Here is a 24,722-nt window from a genome sequence, read left to right on the forward strand (position 1 = left end):
CAACAAAACAGCTATGCCGTATCCTGAATGTCGTCAGTTCCGGTCTGACTGCCGTAAATCGTTTCGTCAGTGGTCCGACCCGACCAAGGCCTTTCAGAGGTATAGAATTAGACTACTTAGAAATGGCGTATCTTCACGCTGATGGGCTCATTTGCTGTTGTAGGTAACAGAGACACATCAGCAGAAACTACAGACTTTACTATATCCAGTTAAAAACTCCGTACAGGGGCTTTAAATAGATTGACTACAATAGCATCTCTTGGCTTTCGCATGAAAAATAAGGCTGTAAAATCAATGACAACATTTCAGGTAAATGACAGAGGATGGCTGACATATCATGGCTAGAAACTTTTTTCGTTTGTTTGTTGTTTTGGAAAAGAAACCAGCACATTCCACATTAAAACAAATAATGGCATTTTTGAAATGTGGCCACAACACTGTTCCATACTTACTCACCAGTAAGGTCATCTATTCTGTTAAGCCTGTACAATCTTGGAGCAATACAAAGTTTACAAATCTTGGGGGAAAAAGAAAAATGGGGATTTGTGTCAGAAGAATTGATCTCATGGGCTTCTGTGAAGGTGCAAGGAATGAAGCAACCCTGTCACTTACATGATTGTCTCCTTTCTTTTGTCTTATTTGCTAAAATGCATCTGTAATACTCAGTCGCTTTTGGATTGATTCTTCTCATTTACACTGGAACAAGAAGGACCCCATGTTCACAACAGCAGGGACAGGTTAACACTTCCTTTTCTTGACAGGGGTGACAGTACTTGGAATAATTGAGTTGTGGTTTTAAGGTCACTGTTATAGTATATGGTTTCAGCCGTGCCTAACATTGCTAAAAAAAGCAATTCTTCTCCTGCCTTCTGAACCAATGTTATGCTCCTTCTAGCCCATTATACATCCCTGTACTGGTCAATCATCACACCTCGGTCTGTTGCTGTGAGTCAGTGATGATGGTCACCCCTCGACGTAGCTCGTCCATACTGTCAAAGTCGCTGCTATGTTCAGAATCATCCAACCTGCACGGGGCCAACATGTCTGAGGCTGATGAGGCAACAACAGATAGTCGCACATTCACTGACAGAGATTCATCAGTGTCCCCATTTCCCGTGGTTACACCACTCAATGAAGTGCTGAAGTCCTCGTGGGGCACCTCTCCAAGGGGTAGCTGGTGTGGAGGAAGGTATTGGCTTGGGTGGAAGTGCGGCCTAGCATGCTGATGCTCAGTGCTGGCTGAGCTCAGGGTGCTCTCCTTGGAGACTGGATGGTTGGCAGGAATTGGTGTGTAAGGCTCGGGAAAGTCCTCGCCTGTGGGCAGAGGGAGTGGCAGCTGGTCTTGGCTCAAGAACTCTTCTTCTTGGGGAGGGGGGTAGTCACTGTCGATGTCATAGCCTCCCAGGTAGTAGTCTGACTCCAGTTCACGGGTGCTTCCTCCGAGGTGAGAAGCTGAGCCTTCTACATTACTGCCAGGACCTGCTTCGTAGCCCGGCACCTCTGCGATATCCGACAGCCTGGTGCTTGGCATCCAGTCTGATGTGTCCCAGTGATATGCTGGAGTAAAAGGGGATATTGTTAGCAACATTTTGGACTATGAAAATAAGACACAACAGCCCCGACATGGCTGAGCTAACAAACTATTCTTTACGATATGGAGCTGTGAATGACATGCCTTCACTATGCATCAGGCAAGTTAGACTCAGTAGCATCAACCATACACAGAGGTCAGGTACATATCCAAGCACAACCTGCACAGAAAAAATGTTAGGTCATTAAGGGTATGTGGCATGCAACACAGAAGCCTTTGCAAGTCAGGGTCACGGGAGTCGGAGCATGCTGAACTTCATTAAAAAAAAGGCAAAATTGATTTCGATGTTACAGTGATCTGGTAGATTTTCCTCTTGGTCAATGCAGCAAAGTAATCTATCATCTGCATGTTTCCACTGAGTTGTTGGCTCCCATTTCCCTTTTACCACACAAATTCCAACAGTTTAATGTCAGTTCATGAGGAATATGTCCAGGTTAGTAACAACACATACATCATACACATTTGGCTGTGTTAGTAACCTGGCTTTCATTATTTATTAATTGGTCCAGTTTTTGTGAAGCATTCACTGTTGAAAGCTGACCACTAAAATGCAAAAAAAAAAAAAAAAAAAAAATGGTAACAACATTATCTTCAGATTTTGCAAGTTCGTTAAGAATGACCCAATGCAGCATGAAGTATGACAGGCAAGCCATACATTTTTCATGCAGTCTTCTAATACATTGGTTGTCTCTACCAAATCCAAGAAAAATAAGACTGCATTTCTTGACCACATTTGGCAGGACCTTTGGAATGGGAGAGACTTGTTCACCCATTAGAACATATTCTATCTTGAAAGGCAAAATTTGAAGGAGCATGCATCTGAAATGAGAGCCAGTCAGGGTATGCTGAGGTGTTAGCACTGAGCACTGGAGCCAACAATCTACAGATATAGCATGAATGATGATTCTCATCACAAAGGTTGGTTGATCAGAAGGACAATCTACCAAAAACTCTGCAGATAAACCTTACTGAAATTATTTGGCAACCTAAAGTCAAAGCACAGATGGTGAGTGAAGTACACCATGTGAGTTGACAGGCAATTACAAAGAAAACCATAAGATATCCATGCAACAAAGCAGAACATAAATCATGATAAACCAAGACAAAAGCTTTGAAAAATCACTCAATAACTGGTCTCAAACAGTAACACCTCTGGGCTTCAGATAAAAATCCTAGAAAAGTGACATTACGCAATGGGAACAGTGGCAAGCAGGAAGGTGGGGTTGGTCACAAAGTCAGCTCAGCACAGTGAAATGACACACACATATGCACGCAGAGCTTCGACTAGAGAGGGGGATGTGCTGAAGAATTTACCAATGGCAAAGTGTGGCATTTTGAAGTTCAATTGTGCATACAAAGAGGTAAAAAGATAGACAAAATGACTTTGATCAGGATAGACTAGCTTGAAAATTAAAAGTGTTAATTTAGGATAAGAATTTGAGTGGGTAGAAAGCCTGACAGATGGACAGCAAATGATCCCTAATGGCCATCTGGTTGTGGACGGTGATTTGATGCTGCTATAGGTGGGCGAGTTGGAAGGTGGCTTTTGGCTTTAGGTTCAGGTGCTGGACTGTCGTTGCAGTCAATTTTGGTATGATTGACTTCTCTGCAGAAGGATTAAAGTCGAAACTTAAATCGTAATGTGCCCCATGAAGTTTTCTTGGAAACAGTCAATGGTTACATTTACATTCAGTGTTACGAGTCACCTGCATCAAGAATTATCACTATAACAATAACAAAGTGAGCATCCACAATGATTAAGAAAAGTTCTGTAAGTTTTACAATTTGCAGACAACGCTATATAAATGTTCAATAACTTGTATGAATAACCAAGAATGAGTCATTAGATTAGACAAGATTAGTCTAAAAGGTGTTCCCTAAATACCTTCAATAAGCTTACAAAAGAGGTACTCTACAGTTACAAACCAATATGATAACATAAAACAATCAAGCTATTTGATGGCCTCGTAAAATTTGATAATCTCTTTCGCTCTCTCTTTCTTGCCGTTCGCAGATGTAATTTTTACAATTCTTAATGCAATACAACCACACATAGATCAGTGGAAAATGGTGAAACCACTGGCAATAATGTGTATTCTATCAACAGCATGTACCTCTGTGTGCATGATCGAACTGTATATGAACACAAGAGCAAACAAAATGGGGACCCACTCACAAAACTGCCTCCATAGTAGCCAAGCTTTAATATAAATGCCTGTGACAGCAGCAATATTTGACTGGTGACCGGAATGGTGACTTAGCGGTCACTCCCAAGGCTTTTGTTAGCTAATGAGCGAACTGCGAACATGCTAGTTTAGCCAATGTTTTATGTTTACACTATCTAATGAATCACTGGAAAGCAAGACTGTTTATTTCAACTGAAGCTCAAAAATGACTGCTTTGATCACACAAAAACAAAAAAATAAACACTAACTTTTTGTAAATGATCCAAACTTTTTCTGTAAATGGAAAAGGCTAATTTCTCTTAAATCATAAGCACAGATGTGATAAAACACTTTAAATAGTAAATCAATGGCCAACCACTACCAAATACACATTTCAATTGCCCAAAACATTTCCATTTAGAGAAAAGTTGGGTGGGGGAGCACTCTCCACAGAAGGCACGAACCAGGACTATATTATCTTGCTGATGGTGCCAAGATAGAAGAATAGGCTTGTTCTGATGAACTCAAAGATTAAATACATGGATAAAAAATGAATGGACAAAGTGCACCTCGACTGAATAGCGGATTAGAGCAGGCACCTGCAGTAATGGGTAGGAAAAAGAACCATATATCATTTTTTTATGCTATTATATAATATAAAGATATTTAGACTGCCAGGGCTTCCTCACACCCCACTTACCAGATGTTTTTGCTGTATACTTCAACAATTGTTATAGATTTGACACCAATTAGGCTACATGTCTGTAACTAGACAACATTTCTAATTGTGTAGCTAATTATTATCGAAAGAAAATACAGAACATAAAGTAGATGTTGAGATTGTTTAATGTATGCTGTGACACTTGCAAAGCTTTCAATTTTCAGTGTCCCTTTTCTATGCTGTACACACTGACAAATTCCACACTTTCTGTATGCACAGATGTGTGGGTACAATCATTCCTATGCACACATCTGTGCATACGCACTGTTGATAGATGTGGGCCCTGATTCCTGCAGTGCTAACAGCCTGAAGCACCTCTGATTTGGTACTGGATATGCAGCAACTTTCTGTTGCATTTGTTTGTAGCGTTTATGTTTATTTGACATTGTTTCTCTATTTGCAGGTTTCTCCCAATGGAAATGTGTTAGCCATTGCACTGGGTTAGTGTCTTTGGTTGTGTCGCTGGTGTTTGTAGCATGTTTCCCAACGACTGAGCTTGTTGTGAAATTGATGAAGTGACTGCACTTCCCTGTTGCCATGATAATTGATTTACTTGACAGAAGCGGCATATTAAATGCAGATTAAACAGCAGGATTATTGCACAGGTGTGCCTTGAGCAGTTCACAATGAAAGGCTCTAAAATGTGCTACTTCAATTGATAAATATACATTTATTTGGCAGTGAACCATCTTCAAAATATGTCTTTTATTTCTGGTGTGACAATCATTTGCCTTATACAATGCTGCACATCATATGGAGTTGATCAGGTCATTTCTCTCCACTGAATAGAGCATCTTTCATGAGATAAATGTGAACAATTACTATATTACTGACTATAATAATTCTGTGTGGACAATGTGATACCTTAGAAAGAAGTAAGGTTGTATCCTAACAACAAAACATATAACCAAAGAGGTTAATGACTGTATCAACCACAAGAAATTGGCAGTAACTCTGAAGACCTGCAAAAGGCAAAGAAACTGAGTAACTTTTATCTAAACATTTAAAGTCTACTCTACTTTGACCTCTCTTCTGAAGGTGGGAATGTTTTAGAGACATATCTTTTACAGACCAGAATGCAAGGCTAGACTAACAGACCCCCATAAATTCCAATCCCTTTTTAAACACACATGCACTAGGCCACAGGGCCAGATAATCTCTAGAAAAAAATCAGTGATTACACCTGGCCCTAAAAAGCTTTGCTTTGCTGACACCTGTTCCTCAAGATGATTTATGAGCATACTGTTATCAGACAAGCACAGAAAATAGTGCCAGAACCTGCATACACTCTACACCCAGACTTTCAGCTCTTACCTTCTGGTTAAAATATTTGGGAACCCCAATGCAGACTTAACAGTACAAGTGTAGGAACCTGCCCCCGTCTCCTCTTCATCAAAAGGATCTCTGTTCCTGTGCCGGGATCTTAACTTTCACCTAGTGACTTTGTAACACTCCGAATTTCTCTAAGACCCCCCTCTCTCTCTTTGCTCACTCCAGCAAGGAGTTGGAAAAGCATTTGCTGACCATAAAACTAAGGTGCAGGAAGAGCCAGTCTTCTGTTATCATGAAAGAAAACCATTTGTCACCTTCCCCCTTTCTACAAGACACTCCTTCCCCCTCTTCTTTAACATTTGAAAGCTTTATCTTTACAGATCATGGACATTCAAGACTCAGGATTACCTCATTCCACATGTGGATTTTATAGGAACTTTTTGCCCTGGTGGATAACTAAGCTTTGTTGATTGTAAATTAGGGACAGTGGTCACTGGATCGCGTCAGTTTCGTCTTTGATGTAGGCGCCAGAGATAACAACCAAACATCTGGCATTCTTGCTAAGTGTCACTAGGCAAATGTACGATGGTGTTAGTGCTAGCTGTTGCCTCCCATTCTGCAGCAGAAATAAGAAGAGTCCTGGTCCCTTTCTTATTATGTAAGAGTATTACATTGCCATCTTATCCCCTTTAAAACAACATATTCGTAATCAGTGCGATAAGACCTACAATTTGATATGTTTCTCATCTTCCTGATGTAATTATAGCCCAAAATATAAAGTTTCAGGTAAAAGGATTGAATGTGGGTGGAGCCACAGTGCCACCTTTTGGTAAGTTCTGGTATAATTCTCAGAGGACTTTCTAAAATTAATGTCTATAATCATGTGTTCATACCTCTGATATATGACTTTACGTTAAGTATGGAGTTAGCATTATGCGAAATATGTTTAACTCACCACTGCTGCATATATATATATATATATATATATATATATATATATATATGTATGTTTGTGTGTGTGTGTGTGTGTGTTTGAATGTATCCTAACCAGTAATTCTTTTCTTGTTTATTAAAAGACCATGGTGGATTTGTTTGAACAGTGAATCGCGATCTTAAAAACTTTCAAAACGATAGGAATAGTTTAATTCGGTAATAAGTCCGCTAGATAAAGTGTGATATCGCCGGAAGAAGTGACGCGGTCAACCCGCGGCTTGTACCTGCATGTGTTTGCTTGTGTTAAAAGAAAGAAGATAAGATAAATTACAAGTTGTTAGGTGTTAAGGGCAGAACACACTGTATGCAAGAGCAGTGCTTGTGCTTGGCAAAATGTCTTGCTTTTTATATCTTTTTTTTTTATATCTCTTTTGATTTAGATTTACCACAGCTTTAATGTCTGTATCTGTAGAATATGTCACAGATGTGAAAAGAATACACACAGATGAAGGGCAGTTTTTTTTTATTCCTGTGCACTTTCTGTCTCTTTCCCTCCTAACCTCTCTCTCTTTCTCCATCCTGTTTCTTGCTCTTTTAACGAGGTACATTAAAAAAAGTAATAATTTTTAATGATGATTAACATAGGCTAACTCCATGCAAAAAGATGGGGCTCACAGTGGGGAAATCATTTGTCTTGTGTGTTTATCAGAGTTGTGATTAAACGTTTAGCTGGCTGGACTGGATTTTCCAGTTTTAGATTGGGCCACATCAGACTTAAGTTTGGGGATGCCTGCTTTAGATGAAGGTTCTGCCTGATGCAGGTACCAGAAGAAAGGTCAGTGGGTCAATACCAAAATCAGTGGAAATTTTGTTGCCAGATCTTCTTTAGGATCCAATAGTTAGATAGACACATCTTCAAAATGAGGCCCTAATGAGAGAAAAGCTGCAATTCTACAACATTAGTCTTCAAATTAATTCAACAAAATCCATTAAACACAAATTGATTATACCGGAAAATGATGTTAATTGACATACAGCATAGTTTGATCTGCTCTGTAGCTTTATTTTGAATGTAGATTCTAATAGATTTGTAATTGCACAATTGAAGTTACTATTGTTGGGTGATGTAGCCAGGATAATTAGATTGGTAGATACTTCAGGTCAATCGATACTTCAGGTCAATCGATAGATAGATAGATAGATAGATAGATAGATAGATAGATAGATAGATAGATAGATAGATAGACAGATAGATAGGTAGGTAGGTAGGTAGATAGGTAGACAGACAATTAGATAAATTAATGGGGGCGTCTTGTCACCTCTGTTGTACGTTTGACCATGATCCATAACTGACACTGTCAAATAGAAGAACAGAAACCTTTAGCAATTGATCATACCAACATAAATCTAGAGCTGCTGATGTGACCTCCCTGACCTTTCCCTCCCAAACTGTAATACTTTTCTCTCTTTTGGGAACTGAAGTGAAAGTGTGTTCAAGCACTTCACCATTTTACTATAAAATGAAAATGATTGTGTTGTTACCTTTTAACAATTACAACTTTCACAAGCTCTTTTACAAATGTGTTATTGAAGAGACTGTCCTTGCAAGGAATATTACAGCATCAGCAGTGTGTGTTTGAAGAGACTTCCTGTGTGCTTGGAGAGTATATGTGTGTGTCACAGCTACCACGAGGATCTCCAGTTTTATCCATCATTTTCTGCCAGCTTTCTCTCAGTTTCTGTCTTGTGACTCTATGTTTATGACATTTATTCCTTAAACAGTGGATGAAAAGGAAATTTGCTCAACTTCAGTACGAGGGAGGGACTCATCAGTGAAATCACCCATCGAGGTGATCAGATGGAATCAAAACCTGCAGATTGTTGGCTATCAGTGTTATGTGGTTAGCCATGTGTGTGTTATGGAAACACATACTGAGAACTGAGAGCTAATAGAAAAAAGTTTAACTTTGAAGTGGGTTGATTGACTGACCACTGACTTTCAGGATGTGTGAGAAAGAAGAAATATAATCTGGACATGTTGGGAGCTAAGCACAGTGCCCCAGAGGACCACTTACTGAGAGATACATCATGTAATACAAAGTGAGAGTGTATTTAACTTTGGCATATCGCTGAAGAATCCTCTTTTAGATCTCACCAGATACAATAACAACGCTGAGATAAGAGAAGGGGGAAATTATGAGATGAGAGACACAAAGGGGATGAGACATGGTACCTTCACTTTCAATTGTGTCGACTGCATCATTGACCAGTCGAATGACAGTCACTATGGAGGCTTGTGGAGGGAAAAAAGGAGGAGATAAGTGTTGAAATACAGTTATTCAGAGTGAAAAATGCTTGTCATGGTGTTAGTCTGGGATCACCCCTCACACCTGTGGCATTTCTTAAGGTTTCTCACTAATGCCAGTTCTGTCTGCAGAAGACTACCTGGTCTGCTTATGGCACAGTCAAGATTCTTGCTGAGTTGGGGGGGTTTTGGTGGCATTCACATGCAATTTAATAATTAAATGTGTTCTTGCCAACTGAAAAAAAGATGAGTCATATCTATCTATATCCCCATCTATCTATCTATCTATCTATCTATCTATCTATCTATCTATCTATCTATCTATCTACATATTTAATATATATGTAATTCAAATCAATAATTAATAAGTATTCATATCAATTATTACTTAAATATTATTAAATAATAATGTAATAATTACATGTGTTCTTGCAAATGAAAAAAAAGACAAGTCATGTATATATATATATATATACATATATACACACACACACATAAATATACATATATATACACGCATATACATATATACACATATACATATATACACATATGTATACATACATATAAATATATATACAAATATATACACATATATACATATATACATATACATAAATATACATATATATACATTTAGCCCTATACATATATATATATATATATATATATATATATATATATATATATATATATATATATATGTATATATATATTAGGGCTTTCAAAGTTGACGCGTTAATCGCGCGTTAACACAACATCCTTTTAACGCCGTTAATTTTTTTTACGCGCGATTTACACTCGGTATTAAAAAAAAAGGAACGCGCATTGTTTGATTTAAGGCCGTCAGTGGCACCTGTACTCTTGATCCAGAGGGTGGCAGAAGAATAAGAAAGGGAATCAGAAGAAGAAGAATAAGCAGGGTTGGCGTTCAGGAAAAACACGTTGGACTGAAAAGCGAAAGCGAAAGTAAATGGAGAAAGGACTTATGAACGGCAGATTTACTTTTAAAACACTGCCAGATGGTTTGGTCGATAGTACAAAAGTTATCTGCACCCACTGTCGACATGAAATGAGTTACCATTAAAGAACAGCGAGTCTCAGATATCATTTGCAAGCCAAACACACGGCAGACGCAGAGAGCCCTCCGCCCCGCCCCTCGCCAAAAGCAGACATCACCATATTTTGATCCCATTTAGGGTAAGGTGATATTTTTTGAGCCTTTTATTATCCTGCATGATTTGAAGTGTTGAATAAACATTTTCATAAAGCAAGCATATTTGCCCTTTCTTATGTTGTTAAAAGTATTAAGAACATGAAAAAAATACATTAAGGTACATTTAGAACAGAAAGAAATGTGCCATAAAAATTGTGATTAATTTGCGATTAATTGCGAGTTAACTATGGACAAAATGCGATTTATCGTTTGACAGCCCTAATATACATATAAATACATACATACATATATATATATATATACATATATATACACACACATATATATATGACTCTTCTTTTTTTGTTTACAAGAACACATTCAATTATTAAACGAATGGATAACACATAATCTGTTTAGTTAAAAAAAATCTGCAAAGATAATAGAAAAACACAAGAAGTTTCAAAAATGCAAAGAAAAGTCATGGGAGAAAAAAACAATATTAAAACAAAATAGCAACAATGCCAATATATTTCTACTGTTTGCCATTTTAGTTGCTATACTTTCATATTTGGTGACATCTGTCAGATTTCAGGAGGCACATGAAAGACAGGCAACAGTAAAATATAACTGAGGAAATATTCACATATTCCATCAATTGAGGATTAGAGGCAAAAAACCTGCCATTTGTCGTTTGTGATCATCCTGTAAAGTAAAACAATGAAAGTCATGACTGCAAATAAATCTAACATAATGTTAGAAATGAAACACAAAACCAAATACACAGCTCCAGCAAAAAGGCCACCAATTCCACACTGTGAAGTTCTCTAAACCCCTTAGCTTCTTTGATGCTGCTCATTATGACATTGTTGTGACATTATCATAAAGTACATTTGAGAGAGAACCATGGGAATGCATTCTCTTAAAAATCCCATATTATACTATTTTTCAACAATTTCACACAGCTGTCAGAGGTCCAACAACATTGTATTTGAATGCATCGCTCCAAAACCCATCTGTGGTCCTGAATTTCAGCTGTCTAGAAGTTGCTCATGCGAGCTCTACTGAGCTCTACTGAGCTCTACTGAAAGCAGGCTGTTTCTGTGCCTGAACCTTTAAATGCTAATGAGCTCCGTCTGTCAATGCCTGCCTTGCCTGCTACACCCCCCTCTCAGGGAGAAGATGCCAAGATAGTTCAACCATACCAGTTTGACCCAGAATCGCACCCAGAAGGAGAGGCTACTGAAGAAGCACCGACTCTGCGGCTGCAGCAAGACGTTTGAGAATAGTAAGTGTGTCTGAATAATGTCAGTTTGTTCTATGTGCTGTTACCATGTAGCTTATGGCTAACAGCTAGCAAAAGCGGTGTTTGCCTCTAACAGTCTCCAAACTCTTGGACACTGTTCGCATAGTCTCTGTCTCCAGTCTGCACGTTTCCAGATTTTTTACTGTGACAACCAAGGTCCATCGTAATATTATTTGCATTAAACTCGCTTCAAATGCCATTGCATAGCTGACCAAAGCGAAGCTAACTAGTTAGCCAATTTCCAGCTGAATTCACCCACTGGTAGGCAACTGTAAATACTATCCAAACATGGCGACACTTAAGGCCCCCACACACTGCCCAGACTCAAACCAACAGCCAACTGCCTTTATTCAACCACTCTGTTGCCTCTCGTCTGAACCGTTCGGCAGAAACGTCTTGAACGCACATAATAACAGCTAGTCTCATGCCAGTAACATTACTCCAAAACATGAAAATAAGAAATGCCACAGCCAGTCAGAGAATCCAATGGCTCGGACGACCGACAACCAACCTCCTCAGATTTCGCATGTTGAATCGGAGCAGACAATGTCCACGTGGTTCCGAAAGCTTCCAACACAGCTGAACACACCAAACAGATTTGATCCCGACCTCGTCTGACTCTCCCCAAACGCTTCAGATGTCCAACGGTTTGGCTGGTGTGTTCCTGCCTTTACCTGTGGCTCAGGTGCAGTTGCTGGGTCCCATATGGTTGGGACTGATCCTTTTATTAGGGTCAGTGTTGAGGCAAAGCTAGCTTTTTGCTGACCCTCAAAACTGAAGCAGTCCGACGTGAAGTGGTTAGCACACACAAGCTTATACGAACCATAGCCGGCACGTTGTCGTTAAAAATGAAATGCAACCATGGTCTCTTCATTGTTCTGTAGCTGGGACAGAATATAGGCACTTATATTGATTTTTATAACCGACAACAGAGCAATTTGTGTGTCTAACTCTGAGCGACGACATTGCAAAACATTGCTATCTTACCGCTGGACACACCGAACTTCACCTCCGGGATGAACGCCCCCCTCTCGGATATCGCCTATCATCGCGCAGAGGAGGCTGGCCTATCAAAATGACTCCCTTCCAGGGTTTCCCCTACATGTAATTGACTGTGGCGCACCGGCAAGCCGACCCGCTCTAAATTGATACCGACACCCGAAGGAAAATTGGATAGACCAATTTTTAAAAGTTGAAGTAAGCCAGCGTGGGGAATGGGAGTTCTGGGGTGGCCCAAGCATGCATGAATGAGCTCATATGAAATATAAATGCTTATCATTTGTGTCGCTAATAATGACTGATGATAAGTGACGCCTTGAAAATGGCAATCGTAAAACCCGACCCGCCTCTCCAGGCGTCCGACCCGATCCGCATCTGTGTCCGACACAGTACGTTATTTTTCACCTGTGGCTGTGTGAGAGCATTATAACCAGAGAAAGAAAATGAAATTCCCTAAGTAGCCTATGACATAAGTATAAATATTACAGTATGATTTGTTTGTAGGCTCATGGAGCACCAGCTTTTATATGCAGAGACTAGAGAAAATGTGTTTTTCATAATATGGGGCCTTTAACAAAACTGACCTTCAAATGCCATTACATGTCAATGTAAATGAAAATCTATATCAGCCACACTGTCCCACAACTGCACTAATATTCATGGAAAGCCACTGGGGATTGTTGTTAAGCGCTATACCCTCTCTTTCTGTTCCTCCTTCCTTTTCCCCTCTCCTTTTTTCCCAGGTGCACATATGGTCCTCTATGACTTCTGCCACTGAAGCTAAGCGAGTGATTCTTCTAGGACTTCCATATGAGTTTTATTTGTCTTGCACCAAGCATGTGAAAATCTGATTAGTTTTATCTTTATATGATGACATCACTAACACATCACTCAAATTACACTTGTATTGTGATATGTAAATGTATTTAGTTCTACAGATTGATGATGAAACTTCTCAGACTTTTTAAATAACCCGACAAAAGAACAAAAAAATAGGTATATAGGTGAACCCTGAGCCACTCATAGTGAGAGTGTGAGATGTGTGTCTTACCATTGTCATCACAGGAGTCAGACTGGAAGGAACTTAATGACTGGATCTCAGAGTTGCTGCCTTTGTTGCTACCTGTTACTTCTTCTGCCATGACAACCGTCTTACCTGCAGAGAGACGTCAGGGGGTGAGGATGGCCACGTTCCAAAAAAACACAAATTTAGAAAAACTGACTGTTGAGTAGCTGAAACTATGACTGTGTGGATGAATAACAGTGCTTGGACATTCTCAATATACTAGTACCGGCAAGTTAGCATTTTAGTTCATTCAGAACATATCAGATTCTAACCTATGTCAAAAGTTATTCAGGTTTCCCAATCTTAGGTTGTATAAGGCTTTAGATGTCATGTATGCTGTGCTAGCCTGAGGGCAGCATAAAATAGAAATTACACTATTACAGTTTTTGCCTAATGCTTAAACACTAAAAGTGGTTGCTATGCCCAAAGCATCACAACCTCTAACTTTGGTGACCATGCCCTAAACAAAAGCACCAACCCTGCAAACACAATATATGCTTTGCACTGTGTTTGAAATTCTCCAACACACTTCTTTCAAAACACTACATACGTTTTTTTTACATAAGACACATTGTTCAAAAAGGAAATCTCATGCAATCATTGGGAAAACACATCTATTTAAAATACAAAACACAATTAAAATTAGAAAAACATACAGACTCACACATATGAAAACATTCAAAAGACCAATCAGTCTAAGCCTCAGCACTACAAATACACCTGATGTGAGCTCAACTCCTTTGTGCCAACTTTGGAAACATGGAGGCAGAAAGAGGAAGAGTAAGAGCAGCAGCAGGACGAGGAAGAGGACGATGAAGGGGAGCAGGCAACAGTGACACTGCATCACCACTCCATCCTCCGTCCCTACAACACAGCCCTCATTATTCACCAACCATGATAGATGTATTGCTCTCAACTTGCCACCATACACCCCATTTTTTTTAAAGATTTTTTGAGGCATAGACACCTTCATTTGACAGTGGATAGACAGGAAAGGGGAGAGAGAGGGGGTGTGGCATGCAGTAAAGGTCCTCTGGCTGGATTCAACCGGGGTACACTGCATACGTGGCACATGCTCTAACCACTCGACTACCTGCGCACCCCATACACCCCATTTTTGAATCCAATTGTGGAGTTTTTTTCAGCATGGCGCTGGAAAGTTTATGACCTTCAGCCACATGCCCGCATGCCTCTTCTACAAGCCATGGAAGAGGCATGCGGCGACATTGAGGTGAGGTCCATACAGGGTACATGTTGGTACGGCATGCAAGGCGATATTTACCCCGTTGCTTGGCAAGGGAGGACATTGCCTGTGATGTGGATGAGGTGATGTGGCCAAATGCTAACAGGAGACAGGATCCAGAGAATAAATGTCTTCCAATCATTCCCTTACAACACTATGTTTTGTAGAACATTCTAGTTGTACCATGTCTTTGTGTTTTTGATTTTTTTTTACTTTTGCAAAAATCTGAAAAAAACAAAAAAAAATTCTAAAGTGTCTCCATTTTGTTTTTATGTGAATCAATCTTTCAAAAAAAAAAATGTATGAGACTTTTAAAGTCAAAAACCATCCAAAGTACTGAATACAGCTGTGTTTTGCATAAAGCACATCTGTGTGCTGTTGCTGCTAGGAAAGAGTGAAAACAAAGGTGCATGTGTTTAATGTTTTGATGCTAAAAACAGTTTTGAAATGGGATTGCTTAGATTTTGTTTCAAGAGTTTCATTTTGCCGTATAAGTTGTCCTACTTGACCTGTGTGTTAAGTTATGACACAGTAAGCCAAAGTCTGCAACGTGTGTGTAAGCATTTGGCAAAAACTGTAAAGCAAAACTTTAGGTCAGCATGTAGACCACAGGACCTGGTATCATTAATGTAGTTAATGAGTTTGGTCCAGCATACACATTTGCAGTTGTACTGAAACATGTCATCAGCCAGTGAATTCTGGATTGCACAGCTCAGAAAAGGCTACCAGTACTTGGTCAGAGAACTCAAATTATGTATGCTGTCCCTGATTCAGGTTGTAATGCTGATAAAGACAAGCTGAGTAGGCAGAAGAAGGTGAAAGCTGAAGTCAGTAAGGCTGTGGCTGTCTTCTGAAAGTGGTGCCCATCATTACCTGTTACCTGTGTGCTTTTGCTGCTGCTATCTCAAAGAGATATATTATCATTCAATTGTTAAATGGCATTTTTTATTGTTGTTTTTAAAAACGCCTACCTCAGCTTTTTGTGTTACAATTACACTATCATTAGAATTTTGTTGAAGTGATCAGTGGTGTTTTACATAGTTTTTCAAAATATCTTTTACAATACACAATTTAACTCTATGAGAGATATAACATTTGTAATAATAATTGCACCACTCTTATCCAAAGGCGTATTTGAGGCTTTTTTTTACAGAATAATCTTGTTATGGATTGTGCATTTTGTGAAATGATGAAAAGTAAAAAAAAGTCAAAGTGCTGCAGTTTATTTTTGTACTTCGCTGTTACACTATTATATTTATGTGTCATTTATTCGAGTCTGTAGTTTTGTTCTTTCCTAGTTTATTTTGAAATTATATCGTCCTGTGTCATGTCTCACTTTCGATTTCCTCCCTTTCCTGTTTTTCTGCTCCTCCCTGATATGTTTCACATGTTGTCCAATTCCCCCGGCCTCCCTTGTGTATATAGTCTCCCTGCTCTATTCGTTAATTCATCTGTTTAGTCCCCTGAGTCTGTTTCTATGTCTTTGTGTCCCATCTCCCCATGTTTTGTTTCTGGCTTTTATTACTTGTGTTATTCCTAGTTTGTACTTTGTCTTGCTTTTAAGCATCAGCATGTGAATGTAAATGACTTGAAAGTTTTGTTACACATACTCTTCCTAAAGGTCAAGTCTAGGGATATTCTGAAACAGAATATGAATAATAGATACAACAGATCATTTTATCACTGATCTGCTGTGCTTTGTCCACCCCAGTTTACTGTTGCAAAAATGCTTTCAAACTTTCAATCCCCTAGACACTAGGCATATAGTATGCATATCCATACCAACACAGCTTTCACACTCCCAATATGAGTGGTAAACGCATTCATATTGACTACATGCCAATTTAATTTGCAGTTGAGTTGTGACCTAATTATGGCTGTACAAATAATCAAAAATGTAATTGATTTTGCAAAATGGCCAAGTGTGGTAATAAAATCACTGAAGCATAATATTTTGATAAAGGTAAAATGTGTGACAAACAGCATCATAATGAACTACAAATCTTGTTCTCCAGATGCAAGAAAACAAGTCTATTTGGTATAGACCTAAAAAAATGTCACATGATTTTAAACGGGTTTAAATGGGTATTTCTGTGGAAATTATATTATATAGTTATATTAAACATTATTTTATTAAATTATAATTTCCACTAATCATAGATCATAACACAATTGCAACATATGTTGAAATAATTGGAATATGATTGTTTTCCTCAGCCTGTAACATGATTAAGCTGGCCTAATTGGTACTTGTTGCCAGAAACATAAAAAAGTACTGTTTCTTTTTCCAGCAGCCTGTAGAACTTCTCTAGTGCAACTAAACAGAAAATGACAAAGCCAGATCGTCTTTACTTTCTAACTCACAAAGACAAACTCTCTTGTGATGTCTTTATACCTGTTCCTTGCTCTTGATTTTCTCATATTTCCAATATCTCTTCCCATTAGAAGACATTTTTTAACCACAATATTTCTAGGTGTGGCAGTAAATCCCAGTAGATTGTTCTCACTCTCCATATTGATGTCATTTTGAAGTCAACTGTTTAGCCTGTTAAGTTTTCTTCAGCTGTTATGTTTGGATCGTCCAAATAATGTCATGGTGTTTAGTAGTAAAAAGGCATTCTAAAGCCCAGTTCTAACGAAAGTTTCACAATGGGACAAAACCGTTTTAGAAGGCAGTAGGAAAAAGTTGCCCATCTCAGCTCGACTCAGGCTGCCTGAATGTGTCACTAGCGACTCAGCTTGTCAAGTCACCAGTGGCTCGTTATAAAATGTAATGCACACAATGCAGACAGTGCCTCATAGCCAAGTCAGCTGGTCAGTTGCAGACAGTGAGGATGGTTGAAATGGCAGTTTGGGGCTGAGGAGAAGACAGGATCACTTCATCAATTTGTCTGAGTAACAGCTGTGACTGTATGTAAACGACAACTTTACTGCTGACAACGTCTCAAACTAGGTAGACAAATGAGGATGTAGCCATCAAAATAGCAAAACATAGTTGCCAGACTGCTGCTAACGTGACATTAACATTGCCACCTGCAACAGTACTGTGACAATAATAATAGAATGTAAAAATATAATGTGTTACAATTGGACATTTGGGCAAAGGTACCTCCAAAAAACATGTTATGAACCTGCAGTACTCACACAGACTGGTTATTTTATAACCCTAACTTATTCTGACTGCAGGTCCTTACTGTATCTGCTAATAAAATGCACTCACCCTCGTCACTGTCCCATGGGCTCTTGTGTATAGAGTCACAGTCGGAGCGACAGGGTGACAGTGGTGGCAGGTTGGGAGCCACGCTGCACACCACCACTCCCCTCCTGGTAGTTCCTGACAGGATCCTTGGTGACTCAGGGTGAAAGGTGCTCATCTCTGTATGTTCAACACCACGCCCATCCACCATCCTCTCCAGCGTGGACCGTGGGTCTCCTTGGAAACAAGGTGTATATGCCATTGGCCTCACAGGAACCTGAGGGGGTCCAATCATCACACCTGCCCCCACCATGGTTGGACCCAGTGTTGGCTCTGTGTAAAGGTTGAGGGGGTCTCCTGGTGTGCAGTGTAGGGTCTTGAACTGAACACCATTGGCCTTGTTGAGGAGTGCTGCAGTGGCTGGGTCCTGCACCAGTGATAGGTTGTTCCGTGTGTAGTCTTTTTGGAAAACCCTCTTTCGGAAGGCAATGAAGAGGATGATGAGGGTGATGATGACAAAAAGCACTACAGAAATGCCGATCAGCTCTTCTTTACCGACCACAGCATGACCTGCCTGCATGTCAGGGACGACAACAGGCCGTAGGCTGCAGCGTTGGCCCACGAAGCCTGCCGTGCAATTACAGTAGAAGGAACCATGAGTGTTAACACAAAGGCCGCCATTCTCACACTCACCCTCTGGATTGCTGGGGTCGCATTCATTCACATCTTCCTGACAGCTGCAGAATGGAGTGATAGAGGAAAAAGGGGAAGAGACTGGTGTGAGTTATTGGTTGAATAACACATTTGGACCTGCTCCAAGATGGAGTTAAAGCCCGAAAGTAAGAGAGTGAGATAAAATTAAATGAGAATAGATGTAATCCCTTTGTGGCCTCACTACACAATCTTTAGTTTGATTAATCTGCCATATATGGAATATCAACAGTAATGTTTTGCATTAAGATTTTAAGTATTAGGTAATACAGCCCTTAAAAGACGCTTTTAACATATATAAAACTATATACATTTTAATAAATGCATCAACATGTTTATTGTTAGATTGTGAGAAATTTATAAGCACTAAGAAAATGTTTCTAATCAAATGAAGACAATAAAAACAATGGTCCAATTGTAACTCCAAAACTGCTGTTAACTAGTGATTAGTGGCATTCAGAGTTAGCTCATTTGTTAGTGCACTTAGTCACAAAGCTGAATCATAACTGCGGTAACTCCAGTTCTGTTGCAGCTGACTGCTGTTTTACAACCAATCAAGGCAAAAGCCAATAAAAATTATCTTTAAAAAATAACTTTTCTTAGCATTATAGAGTTTATGCTCTGTATAATAGTTACAGATGGCACATTAGGCTGATTTTCACGTTCATTTTTCTATTTTGGGTTGCTTCTAAAATAGGTTTACATGCTTAAATCTTTAAAAAACAACAACATTTGTTTCTGTTTTTGTTCTGTTATTGCCCAGTGCTGCAGCACTGTACTCCTTTTCTGTCTTTGGCTGATTGGTCAGCTCACACACACCTGAGCTAGCACCACTCCCTGCGGGTGCATTCCAAATCGCATTTCATTTTTTTCATTTTAGTATATAACTTTGACACTCTTGCAACTACACTTCTTGCATAAACATGCTATGGCTGCGCCGAAAGTAGGTGAGTACAAAGAAAAGGTATTAACACCTGAACTTGCTGTCACCTGTCATTATGCAGTATGTCATTCTGTCAGTGAGTTGTCATCTGTCAGGGAGCTGTCAAATTCTTGTGCTCAGTATTGTTTACATTTGTGAGACACATGGGATATATCAGAAGGTTAAAGGTCAGAATAGCCAGAAAAGCATTGTGGGGAAAAAATCTAAGGCACCACCGCCCTTGAATCTTTGCATTACAATAATGCATAATTTGTACAATTTGTATTACATTCAATGAAGACTTAAAATGAATAAAATAAAACAAATATTACAATATAAATATAAATATTTTTAGAAAAATGTTCTTTTATGTTCCTGTTTTGTATTATTTGTTTCTCTCCTCCTGCTACTGTACTTATTTCTTTACTTCTATCTTTGTTATAATATGTCCACAAATCTTTGTAAAACTCTCGTTCTGTATGAATGACGAGACCTGTACTCCGATGCCTCAAAAACAAATATTTGAATTAAGAAGCACATTGCATCAATTACATTTTTTTCAATGAGTTCTTTTGCTGAGCTGAATTCCATTCACCTCCTTTTATTGGGGTGGAGTAGGAAAGTCAAGAAGAGATAGAAATAAACCAAAACTACCTGCTACAGGCATTTGTGTGTTTAGACTAGAACTTACGTCAGACCCTTAAAGCCTCTCCTACAGCTGCAGAGGAAGGCATTGCCAATGGGCTTACACGCACCACTGTTCTGACATGGGTTGGGAACACATGCTGTTATCTCCATCTCACAGTGCCCTCCGGTGTACTGGGGGCTACAGCTGCATGAGAACCCTGGCAGACAGACAGGGAGGAGGGGGACAATAAAACAGGCATTTATTATACATTCAGAGCAGTATTTGGACTCTTTACAGCACTGCTTGACTGAAACACACTACATTGGGTAATCACTTGAGTTTATCCACACAGAATAACAAAGATTTTCTGTGCATTAGCGTAGTTTGGCATACGTTCTTTTGCACTGTTCTGAAATTTGAAATTGAATCCTTCTTCTACAGGTTTTGTTTGGCTGCACCTCTGAGAACTCTGCATAACTGAACACACACACACACACACACACACACACACAGTAAGGGTTTGATTAAATTTAAGTCAATAATCAAAATCAAACCCCACAAAGGAAGCATGTGCTTTTTTAAACACACATTTCTTGAACTTGGGGCAGCTGTAGCTCAGTGAGTAGAGCTGGTGGACTAGTGACTGGAAGGTCGCTGGTTCGAATCCCAGCTCCCCTGGGGTGGAACTGAGCTACATGTCGAAGTATCCTTGGGCAAGATACTGAACTCCAAAATTGCTCCTGATGTGCAGTCGGCACCTTGTGTGGCAGCCTCTGCCATCAGTAAGGGTCCTGCAATAAGCTGGCAACTCATCCAGGGTATACCCTGGCCTTCGCCCAGAACCTGGAATTGGCCCCAGTAACCCCCCCCCCCCCCCCCCCCCCCTGAAAAAAGGGGGATAAAGGGGGACCCTCGCAGAAAAGCGGGAGAAAATGGAATGGATTTCTTGAACACAAACATAGTGGTAAATGACAGCAGAGCAGTTTCAATACGCAAGTTCAATAAATAGCTATGTTAGACAAACAAAAGAAAGAAATCAATGTTAGGTTCAAATGTAACTCAAAACAAGGAATTATTCCCAACCACGATTCAGGAAATCCATAAACAAAAAGACCAGAGACGACAAAGAAAGATAAAAATAAAACAATGTAGGGGATCACCAGGCTTCCACCGACTAACGGGTACCGTAGTGATTTGTTTGTTGTTGGAAATATCGCAGACTTAACATGGTGCAGCCTGGCCAGGCTGAAGGATTGTTTTTCTCCCTTAAGGGGCCATACTTCCGGGAGGCGGGTAAATCAGAGCCAGATCACTGGTTGACAGGTCTGGTGGGTGTCTGGGTGTGAGTGAGGAAAAAAAAATATAGATATTTCTTATTTATAGTCAATATAATTTTGGCAATCGCCACAACACACATACACACATACACACACAGAACCTTGCACTGTGCTAAATGTGTGTATGCATTAGGGCTGTTACAATACACTAAACTCTCATGATTTTTGACCCACGGTTTGATCCAAACCTCGATTTTTAATTTTTTTTTAATAAACATTTTATTTATGTAACATTTCTACAACTTCTGTATGTGATACTCATCTGATAGTATCAGAGGCGCAGTATTTGCAAACAGAACCAGTGTGGAGGGCGTGTTGATCGTTCAGTCTAATAACTGCACAGGTCCCTCACTCAACTAAATAAAGAGAAATGTCCCACAAAGCAAAGTTGGAGAATGAAAATAAGATAACGTAGTAAGAAGACCTTTTTACACAGCCTCTCCGCATTATCTCCGGAGCGGTGGTTCGCCAATTTTCCGCCGATGGTGATTCACACAGAGCGAAGCATCTCCGCCTTCATGTGTGTAATTCACACAGAAAGCCGGTGCTGCAGTTCTTAAAGAGGTGTGATGGTACACGTCAAGTTGATGACGTCGGTGTTTCCCAGGTGTTCCCCCTGTTAGTCTAAACCCAAGGACAGTTTATAATCACATGGATGCTGTTATAATGTTTAGTGATTGAGAACCTGACCCACCAAACATCCTGGAAAGTGACGAAGTTATGTTTTTCGCGCTAAATTTCATAATTACATAATCACCATCAGTAAACAGGTCGCTGTCTGACTCTCTCACTCGTGGGGACGGAGGCAATTTTTCCTGACGGTCGCGGTGATTTATTTTCATCACAAACACTCGGTGAGTTAAGAGAGTCCCACACCTGTGGTATTTTTTTCCTCAAATAAGCTGCCAAAGACAGTTACAGTTACTACGTTACTTTTGTTTGGTCCTGTAACTTTGCTTTATGGGACATTTCTCTGTATTTAGTTGAGTGAAGGACCTGTGCATTTATCACACCGCAAGACCAACACGCCCCCGCTCCGCGCCTCCGGATTATCAGCTCACACTGGGACGGCTCACCAATAATGCACCCCTGATACTACCTCCAGAGACATATCAGCGCCGGAGCGAAATTTCCCCCCTCTTCGCATCTGAAACTTTCACACAGAAGAGGGTGTGGAGAATTGACGCAGGATTCCCGCATGCAGTGTGAAAGAGGATACTGTAACTGTCTTTGGCAACAAGGAAAAATATACCGCAGTTGTACGTGGAGAAGCATCTGTCCTCCCGCCTGTCCTACCAACTCCTTGTCACATTTCTGCTGTCATCGGCAAAAAAATGTACTCGCCAAGTATTTATGATGAAAAAAAATCTCTGTGACTGTAAGCCCTCCAGACCAAGACTTCAGTGAACTTTCCCCGGGAAAACAGTCCTTGCAAGTGACAGAGTAAGACAATGATAACAGACCACAACGACCTGTTTACTGATGGTGATTATGTAATAATGTAACTAAGAGCGAAAAATTGGTGGGTCAGGATCTCAATCACGACACATTCAAACAGCATCCATACGATTATAAATCATCTGCGGGTAGATTGACAGGGGGGACACCAGGGAAACACCCTGAAAACACACAGGTGTCATCATCATGACGTGTACTTCACGTCTCTTTAGGAGCCGCAGCGCCAGCTTTCTGTGTGAATTACACAGCTGTTCGTCTTTACTCTGCGGTGCTTTGCTCTGTGTTAACAACCAATGGCAGAAAATTGGCGAAACACCGCTGTGGTGTAAATGCAGCGTCTCTGTCTGAAAGGGGCTGCTTATTATTACTCATAGAGCTGGATCTGAACTGGAAGCAGACCTGCCAATCTCGAAGTAAATTTTTGAGTACAACACCCCCCCCCCCCTGACAGACAACCAGATGGACAAAAAAAGAGGCAGAATTAGATTGGTAGTCCAGCCTGACTTTATTCATCCAGGTCTAAATACAAAACTCATTCTGTTGCCCTCCCCCCCCATTTCCCAACAAGCAGGGGAACCTGTCCATAAAGTATGTCAGCTATGGCAGATTGACACAGCAATTCGTCCCCATATGGGAATTTAAAGAGCATGTACTCAACAGCTGCTGTAAAATATTTCCTTACATCGCTGAAGAAAGCTCCAAGAGGTAGGTTAGCCTGACGTTTGATAAATGTATGTGAGCATACACAATTGCCCCATGGTATTTACTTTTTGGTTAATTCCTGGTCAATGAGATTGTATATCCCTTTGCCGGTAGACTCTCTACACTCAACAATTTTCAGGAGTACTACTGCTATTTTTCCAACACTCATAGACACAGACAACCAATGGATAAAGCTTGACATCATTCATGTCTGTGCTACCATCAGTTGCAATGCTGAATGGGGAACGGCACATAAGGTCACGAGTGACCTGTTCATCATTCGAGGACAATGTGTTCATTATAGCTGCTGTCTTGGTTCGGGCACAGCCGTACTGCTGGGCAATTTGACTATCTGGAAACATCTTCCTAAATAATGGTCCAACATGGTCAGCTACAGCCACTGGCAAATTGTGCTCAGTAATAAAGTTTGTGAAAAGTGTTTCTGCCCGGATGGTCCGTAGATCTTGATTACCAAAAAACTTTGTGGTGATCTTAGGGACTGAGGACATGGCACTTTCCAGTTTCTTGTGATTCGATCCTTCCACATGTTGTTTGCAATCTGAAAATGTAGATGGAGGGGGGGGGGTTGTTATGATACTACTATGAGTAGGTCATATTCCTGCATGTTGTTACAAATATTATGAATTACATTACACATCATACACACACACATTCATTTAAAGGAAAATTAGATACATTTATTTTTTATGTAATTTATATTCAGCTACATTGTTTGGCTCATCACTACCTCCTAGATTACAATAAATTGTTAATGTGTAGAGGAAGTGAGTGGCTGTATATATAGTGCAACTACACAAATGTAATCTTATATCCTGTCCAATATTTTGTGCCCATATATTTTGGTTAGTCTAACTAATAGGAAGCAGTGTGAGCTAATAAACAGGCCCATATACTTTTGTGTTAAAGATGTCAATCAGACCAGGTTAACAAAAAGCCAACTTTAAATAGGCCTAAAGCAACTACTACATGATTTAAGCCTGGCAGACACAC

The 24,722-nt window shown here is 39.8% G+C and overlaps 1 protein-coding gene across 9 annotated transcripts in view; it reads right to left on the bottom strand.

The window, feature by feature from the left end:
• Nucleotides 1-181: 181 nt before the first annotated feature.
• fat3a (FAT atypical cadherin 3a) overlaps nucleotides 182-24,722 on the bottom strand; it is a 417,900-nt gene continuing 393,359 nt past the window's right edge. For 6 of the 9 annotated variants that reach the window (XM_030397563.1, XM_030397555.1, XM_030397550.1 and 3 more), the window contains 6 exons: nucleotides 20,278-20,431; nucleotides 17,978-18,690; nucleotides 13,500-13,604; nucleotides 8,916-8,975; nucleotides 8,002-8,037; nucleotides 182-1,557 (listed from right to left, as the gene is read on the bottom strand). In XM_030397563.1, coding sequence (XP_030253423.1) covers nucleotides 926-1,557; nucleotides 8,002-8,037; nucleotides 8,916-8,975; nucleotides 13,500-13,604; nucleotides 17,978-18,690; nucleotides 20,278-20,431 — 1,700 coding nt within the window. In that variant the 3' untranslated portion in view covers nucleotides 182-925. The remainder of the gene's footprint in view (nucleotides 1,558-8,001; nucleotides 8,038-8,915; nucleotides 8,976-13,499; nucleotides 13,605-17,977; nucleotides 18,691-20,277; nucleotides 20,432-24,722) is intronic. The other 3 variants (XM_030397580.1, XM_030397572.1, XM_030397554.1) reach the window with 2 other exon arrangements.

This window comes from Sparus aurata, chromosome 2 (genome assembly GCF_900880675.1).
Source record: "Sparus aurata chromosome 2, fSpaAur1.1, whole genome shotgun sequence".
NCBI lineage: Eukaryota > Metazoa > Chordata > Actinopteri > Spariformes > Sparidae > Sparus > Sparus aurata.